At 48.9% G+C, this 8,327-nt stretch overlaps 1 protein-coding gene across 2 annotated transcripts; it reads right to left on the minus strand.

Annotated features, from left to right (window-relative positions):
• Positions 1 to 3,350: 3,350 nt before the first annotated feature.
• LOC109768403 (phototropic-responsive NPH3 family protein NPY1) lies at positions 3,351 to 7,438 on the minus strand. 2 transcript variants are annotated; one of them, XM_020327124.3, is made up of 4 exons: positions 7,056 to 7,438; positions 6,002 to 6,086; positions 4,305 to 5,492; positions 3,351 to 4,218 (listed from the first exon to the last, which is right to left on the minus strand). In XM_020327124.3, exons 1-4 carry the CDS (start codon positions 7,118 to 7,120, stop codon positions 3,592 to 3,594), a joined length of 1,965 nt encoding a protein of 654 aa, XP_020182713.1. In that variant the 5' UTR covers positions 7,121 to 7,438; the 3' UTR covers positions 3,351 to 3,591. The 2 variants fall into 2 exon arrangements, with proteins under 2 accessions (XP_020182713.1, XP_020182714.1); XM_020327125.3 differs by having other exon boundaries at positions 6,002 to 6,071; positions 7,056 to 7,437.
• Positions 7,439 to 8,327: the final 889 nt, after the last annotated feature.

The following is an 8,327-nucleotide window of genomic DNA, read 5'->3' on the forward strand; positions in this document are numbered from 1 at the left end:
TTTGCCCAGTTCTTAAAAAACGTTTCGTACTATTAAAAAAAATGTCTGTGACATTTTAAAAAACATTCACGTGTTTCAAAATAAGTCCATGCCTTTTTCAAAACAAAAAGTAATACTACTATGTAAAACGATGTTCACATAACTCAAAAATATTTTTTACCATTCAAAATAATGATCAACGTGTATATTAAAATCTGTGACATTTATTGAAAAATCTTCAATACAATTTCATAAAAATGTTCTTGTAATAAAAAACAATTTTTAATATTCAAAGAATGCTCTCAGTATATTTTAAAATTGTTTATCATATCTTTGATTAAAAATGCAGAAACATGATTTCAAAAATTATTTATCATATATTTAAAAATATTGTATAAAAACAATGTTTCACATGTATATGAAAAGTATACAACTTGTATTTAAAAAGGAAAATTAAATTAAAATGAAAATGGAAAAATCGGGAAATCCATAGAAAACACACAAAACATAAATATAAAAAGACCACATGGGAGATTCAGTTTAATGGCTCGGCCCACTAAGATATGAGTACCACCAGCGCAAGAGGCGTGGCGAGGCTACATCTCGCAGCAAGCGAGATATAACTCTGGCATATTCCGAGGAATATGAAAGGAATCATACACGAGGAGCGCTGGGTCGGGCCCATGACTCAGTTTCTGCTGTTTTTTTTTCTTTTCTTCTTTCATTTTTTTGTTGTCCATTTGTTTTATGTTTTTTGTTTTATACATGCATTTTTTTAAGAGAATGTGGTGAATATTATAAAAAAGTGATGAATATTGTTAAATACGCAGAGAACATTTTAAGAATACACGATGAAATTTACATACACAAACATGAATACTTTTTTCATTTTCCATAATATATTTTCCCCCTTTTAAAATTGGATAACATTTTTTATTTGCCACCACCTCTCTGGACTCCGCTCCTTGACTGCCGCCTATTATCTCAATGTGCCACCACATTTGATGATCATCTTAGTCAAATGATTGAAGTTTCATAACAAAACATATTACAAAATGGGTCAACATAGAATGAACGCTTTAGATAGAAGTTGTGAATGTTTTGTGTGCATTACTTGATGCTGAGGCGAGGGGTTTAACCTCCTTTCCGAGAGAGAAACGACAACAGTTGTGAGCTTAACACCATCACGAAACCAATGAAGACGATTTTTCCAATGCGAAACATTAATAGGCAGATGCAAATTAAAGTGACCAATGTGGCATTACAGAAAGAGGTGTCGTGTGGTCTCCCAATGACTACAAACTCGGCAAAATACTAACTACATAATCTACACAATACAATGCATATGGCCATATCCTAAAGGTAAGACCGGTTACGGGAATATTATACTCATGGAGAAGTATCTTGAAAGGAGTAAAGCTACTAAATGAAAGAATAATATGGCACGTAAGAGATGGCCGAAATGTTAACATCTGGCAAGACCCTTGGTTACCAAGGAGCTATACTCCAAGGCCAATTACTCAAAGAGGGTAAAATATAATTCAGAAAGCCTAAAAGTCGATAGACCCAGTAACAGGAGGGTGGGATGAAGCCATGGTCAATCAAACATTTTGTCTGGAGGATGCCAATATAATTCTGCAGATTGCTAGCTATAAGAAGGACTTAGAAGACCGGATAGCATGACACTATGATAAAAAAGGGGATCTTTTTTGGTTAAGTCAGCTTACAAAGTCGTCGTTGATTGGGAGGCCAAGAAAAATAATAGAGGTATTCAATCAACTGCGGGTAGCTCACAGGGTACATCTACGTATGATTGGAAGAAGTTTTGGAAACTGGCCCTCCCAGACAAAGTGCTTCACTTCATTTGGAGACTAGCAAATAATAGTTTGCCTTTACGCCACAAACTAACTAGAAGATATCAACCCAGAATGCCCTATTTATAACAGTTAGTATGACGATGGAGGGCATTATTTTTTCAAATGTAAGCAAGCTAAGAAGGGTCAAAGAGTTGTACAATTGGAAGACATGAGGGCACTGCTTGTAGAGTGCATCAACCCACGAGATGCTCTCATGGAAATTTTTAAGCACAAAGAGGAGGAGATCTCCAAGATATGCACACTCCATGGTTGTTGTGCACTTGTGAAATGAGAGAAACATAGCATATGATGGAGAATGCCCAAGAAATTGCACAGATATCGTGTCATCAATTGAGCATCATACGATGGAATTTCTGGAGTATATCAAGAAGGGGGGAAGAATAGGAGTGTGGTGCTACTTGTGAGCTGTGTTTGGATTTTCTCAAAGAGAAGAGGATGATGCGGTACAGTAGAGCTAAGTATTTCCCTCAGTTAAGAACCAAGGTTACCAATCTAGTAGTAGAACCACGCAACACCTCATTAGCAGTGCTTGCACACAAAATAACAAATACTTACACCCAACGCGAACAAGGGGTTGTCAATCCCTCGACGGTTATTTGCAAATATTAAATTTTATAGTGATAGATAGATAGATAAAACACAAAATAAAATAAAGTAAAGTAAATTGCAGCAAGGTATTTTTGGATTTTAATATATGATAAAAGTAGACCCGGGAGCCATAGTTTTCACTAGAGGCTTCTCTCTCGAAAATAGCATACGGTGGGCAAACAAATTACTGTTGGGCAATTGATAGAAAAGCGAATAATCATGACGATATCCAAGGCAATGATCATGTATATAGGCACCACGTTCGAGACAAGTAGACCGACTCCTGCCTACATCTACTACTATCCAGCATGCATCTAGAGTATTAAGTTCATAAAGAAACGGAGTAACACCTTAAGCAAGATGACATGATGTAGACAAAGGAAACTCACGCGTGAATGAATCACATCTTTTTATCCTTAATGGCAACGATATAAATACGTGTCATGTCCCTTTCTGTCACTGGAATTGAGCACCGCAAGATTGAACCCATCACAAATCACCTCTCCCATTACAAGAAAAATCAATCTAGTCGCATAAAAGAGTTCAGAGAAGATGCTCTTGTTAATATTGGCATCCTGGAAGCCTCTTCTGCTCAGTTGTTTTAGGATCTTGAGTGTAGCCGGGCATCAACATTTGCAAGGTGTTCTTTCCCTGATTTCTTTAGCTTGTTATGTGTGTTGCATTGTAAGTTGCTCTATCATGTCCATGTATCGTTCGGTCGACTGTTTTATGGTTGCCCTATGTAAGACTGGCCGGTTGATGACTTTATTAATTCAAAACCATGCTTTTCTTTAAGTCTTTCATCTAAAATCGTCACCATTTTCCACCATCCTAGCGGCTAGCCACATGCACTGGTCTAGAAATTCCAGGACGCCGCCGCACAACCATACCTTTTGCGATAAGACAGAAAAAGAAAGAGCAGCCGATCGTATCAAAGATCAGACAAAATAAGGATTAGTTTCTAGCTGATCATCGGTCGAGCACTTCGGATCAATACATTTCTCGAGAAAAAAACAGACCCTGAATTGAAGTGAGCATGCAGCATTTGGTCCGTCGTCGGCGCCCGTTGATCCGGCGACGGCGACCGAGTCCGCGGACACTCCTCTGTACAGCCAACCTCCGGTAGCGCCGGCAGGCCGTCGCCGGCCTACGACACCGAGTACCGCCGGTTCCTCGACGACGAGCCGGACGACTTGTTGGACCCCAGCGGCTTGGCAGACGACCGCGGGCTCTGCGAGCTCCCGGACGTGTCGGAGCTCTTGCTCACCACCTCGCCGGGCCCCGGCGGCTTCCCGACCACCCACAGCCGGTCGAAGATCCTCCGCGACCGCGACGACAGCGACATCCTGCTGCTCTGGTTCGCGATGCTGGCGCTCCTCGCCAGGCGCCGGCCGTCGCTGACGGCGTCCTCGGCGCGGCGGCGGTCCTCGCCGACCAGCTTCAGGCTCATGCTCCCGATCTGCTTCCTCAGGGCCGCCGACGGGGTCGGCGGCTCCGGCAGCGCCAGCGCCAGCGCGCGGTTCTTCCAGCAGTCGCCGTCGTCGTCGTCCAGTTCCAGGTGCGCGTTGCCGTCGCCGGCGGCTGCCAGCAGGAGCGACGCGCTCGCGCTCCCCGCCGCCGCGCGCATCTGCTCGAAGAAGAGCACCTGCACCACCACGCGCAGCGGGAGCCGGTCGTTCTGCGCCGCGTGGATGCTCGCCTCCTTGGACAGCTTCTTCACGTCCATCAGGCTCGAGATCCTCCTCTTCTCCACCTTCGACAGATTTGGGTGCATCTGACAGCAGTTTTCATGTCAAGATCATCAAAAAATACAGTGCGATTCTTGGCAAACAAACATGCATGAGATGAGATGTAATGTACCTTGAGGAAGACATCAATGGCGGTGTACAGGGCGTCGTGCGATGGCCTGGCTGACTCGGGCATGGAGGTCGCCAGCCCGACGAAGCTCGACACCGGCAGGTTCGGGTCGGCGGCGACCTCGGCCAGGTACCCGTCGACGAGCTTGCACAGCGCCAGCAAGGAAGGGTCGTCTGTCTCCCCGTTCGTCTCAAACACATCCTCCCCGTCAATGTCGTCGAGTCCGGCGCGCCGAATGTACCGGCCGACGAGCGCCTCGACAAGCTCGACGTCGTAGGTGGTCTGCGCCGGGGGCTTCGCGGGTATCAGGAGATCGCTCACCGATGCATCGTGCAGCTGCAGGACGATCCTGTCCATGAGCTCCTCCCTCAGCAGCTCCCCTGCTCCGACCAGGACGGCGAGCTTCAGCAGGTTCAGGAGGAACTGGCAGGAGCAGCCGCACGGCGACGACCCATCGCCGTCCGACGGCAGCAGCCAGACGATGGTCTCGAGCACTTCCAAGGCGCAGGCATCGTCGTCGTCGTCCGCAGGCTCGCCACGGCGGCAGCTCTCCGGGAGCCACCTCGCGGCGTAGGCCCTGAGAGCTTCCCCGACGACATCAGAGGGCATCCTATCCCCCCTGGACTTGATCGCCACCATGACGCGCTTGTAGAGCTCCACGTCCAGCTCGCACAGGTCCTCCACCCACCAGTCCCTGGGCACTGCCGGCGATGACGACGACGAGCACCGGCGGGCCTCAACGATCTCATCAGACGACGCCGCCTTGCGGTTGTATGTGTACGACCACACCACGCTGCCCGGGCTCGCCGTGGCCTTGGCGGCGATGGAGTCGACGCAGCGCGCGACGAGCCTGAGGTCCTCGGACCACGGCAGCAGCGCGACGGTGCTCTGCAGCGCGATGATGGAGTCCTTCCAGCTCCGGAAGACGCCGGAGTTGAGGAACACCTCGATCTTGAACACGAGGCTGCCCTTGTCCACGTCCTCCGTCATGCCCAGGTGCTCCGCCGCGCACCGCGCGGCGACCACGTTGTACGGGTTGAGCGTGACGACCATGCCGTAGCAGAACTTGGCGCAGATCTCGAAGGCCCTCGCGCCGCCGGGCAGGCCGCCGACGCGCACCTCGTCGGCGCCGCCCTGGCTCGCCTCCACGATCAGCCTCTGCAGCAGGCTGCTCTTGGACAGCAGAGGGAACTGCAACCACATTGCACGCACACATCAAAATTACAGCTGCCATTGAAACCAGCGGAATTACAGCAGTCATTAACCGATGGTTAAAGAACAAATTTGGTAGCCATGATTGGTTGAACAGTGGGGAATTGCTGATCTGCTGTAGCATTCTGTGTCTGCTTCGAGCGGACGCAGCAAATGGGCATATTCAATTGCGAGGCGCTACGTGCAAGCGTGTGCAGCCACCAGCCATGTCCGCATATACAAACTCGTGGAAATGGGAAGCCGATCTAGAGGAACTCATGGAAAGATTCTGAGCGGCGGGCGGCGTGGATCCAAATTACAAGTGGCAGAGCTTGACCGAAAGATGCTGAAACGCAGCGGCATCTTGCGGTGTGCTCGTAGCTGTACGTTGGCGGATGCATTGTCTGTTCTAACTTCTAACTGGAGCCCAAGACCATCATCTGACCATGGCTTCAGATATAGCAGGAATAATTTCAATGGGTAAAACGCAGATGAATTGATTAAGTTACCTTGTGTAGGTAGAACCTTGCGTCGTCGACATGGACGACGATGTCAGACGGCAGGTCGGACAGCACGTATCTGCGCGAGGATGATCTGTTCAGAGTTACTACATAATCGTTGAGCAAGACATGGAAGAAGCTGAGAATGTAGCAGATCATGAACATGAATAAAATGTTGAGGAATATCAAGAAATATTAAGATACTTTTGACACGCCGTGCAGGCTTTCAGGTTAATCTATTCTGTCAGTGAAACATAGACAGCATTTTCCCAAAAATTGATTGATTTACCAAACATTCTCCAAAAAACTAGTGGTAGTATTAATCAAATACCAGTGAGAGAACATTCTTGTTGAGGTGCAGACGTACAGATACGCTCCAACGGGAACTAAAAATAATGGAAAGAGGTGTGAAGTCCAAGATCCGGTGGGCGTGGCCATGTGGGGAAGAAGAGAAAACAAGCAGCATTTTGATCGGCATCGCAACTTTACAGGTAAAATACTCCTGCGGCGAACAGAAAAGAATCCTATGATCCATATCGCAACTGCTACGACCATGGCTTGTTTGAACAGCCAAAAGGCGGGGATGCGCCAGCTTTTTCGCCTCACCGGTCAAATGCCTCAGGCACGTAAGCTCACGAGCGCTCGAGCAGTAGCAGGGGTAGCATAGCAGCAGCCCCACAGCTCAAAGTCAGTTCATCAGGGGTAGAAAATACTCGTGTAACGCAAACACAAGAAAATCTTTTTTTTAGGGGGCAGAAAGACCAAGAATGCATACTCGAGAAAAGATTTGTAGTACTTGTGAAGAAAAGGATAGTTTCTTGTGTAAAACACTGCATTGTTGTTTTGTACTTGTTTCAGAGAGAGAACTAATTTGACAGATGGACATGGATCGAAAGACCAACCAAGAACAAATCTAGCCTAGTGCTGGAAACCAAGAACACTGGAACAACGAACCAATGCATCAAACGGTACATTCTGCTCGATCACACAGCACAGCAGGTAAGAAGACGCAGGACTGCAGGGGATGCAAGCTTGGAAATGGCCAAAGAGATGAGGGGCTCACCTGGAGTCGCCGCCGCCGTCGGCCTGGAAGGCGTCCGGCTTGGAGCCGAGCTTCATGAACTTCATGGCGACGAGACGACGAACTGACGAACTGCTCTCTGCCTCTCTCAATCTCTCTCTTTCTCCTCGGCGACAGCTTCTCTGCGGCTCAGCGTGCGCCTCTTGCTTTCATCTCACGCCTCCCTGCCTGCTGCCTCCTCACTCCCTCCTCCTCCGGCGCCGGTTCCTGACCTGTTTTATTTACTCCGGGAGCAGAGGCCGTAGTCCCGAGAAACGCACACACACGGGCGTGGGCAGAGAGGGAGAAGGAGAGAGATGGTCTGGCTGGTTTGGTGAGGGGAGGGGTGGTGGAATTAAACTCGGCGCCTTTACTGCGGGGTGCATGCCGCGTTCGGCTACCTAGCGCTAGCGGTCTATAGCCACCGCGCCGCACGCCTGGTCTTTTCTTTTCCTATTTTTTTCTCCTTCAGATTGCGCGTGCTATACGGCGGCTCCTCCTTCTTCTGAGTTTCTGCGTGCGTAGCGTACGGGACCGAGATTTGGAGCTGGGCCAACCAAAGATCTGCCTTCCCAAAAGTTGGATGATTAGGGACACGGGTTGACTCGCCATGATCAAATGTTCTTTGGTTTCTCCCCGTCGGTTCACTCACCATCTCCACCCTTGAGGGCCAACCCCCTCCCCCACAAGCAAGCAAGCAAGTTGGACGCAAAACCTAGCCACCGCCGAACATCAACCCCTCCTCCCACGCCGCCGGCCCATGGGCTTCTAGGTGCCGGCGACTGTCCGCTGCCATGCGTACGGCGCGGCGGTCGGGTCTGATGGCGGGCAACCGCAACTCCGGTGACGTCCATGGTTCACCCGCGTTAGTTGCCCTGATTCGGATCTGAATGGCTAAGTGGTGGTGATCCAGACCCGGTCGATCAGGTGGCGGTGTCTGCATACTATTCTGCAGCAATCTCCTGCGCCTCCACGGGGCCGGTGTTCACCGAAAGGTCTTCGTGAGGGTACATCTCTCGAGATTCGATATGCGAATTTCGGCGGTGAGATGAAAACTACGGATCAAGCCTTGACCTAGAGGGATGGTTGTGCAGCGGTGGTGATCACTCATCCCATCTAGCTGTTGCGGTCGTGAAAAAGGGATGGCGACAACACATAAGTGACTTCGATGGTGAAAGCTTAGGTCTAACCCGAGTTGGATATGTGTGGCGATGGCGTTTTTTTGCGTCGTTACCCTGTTGACGACATTCCTCATACTAACTCTTAAAGTGAAAA

Source organism: Aegilops tauschii, chromosome 7, assembly GCF_002575655.3.
Source record: "Aegilops tauschii subsp. strangulata cultivar AL8/78 chromosome 7, Aet v6.0, whole genome shotgun sequence".
Lineage (NCBI taxonomy): Eukaryota > Viridiplantae > Streptophyta > Magnoliopsida > Poales > Poaceae > Aegilops > Aegilops tauschii.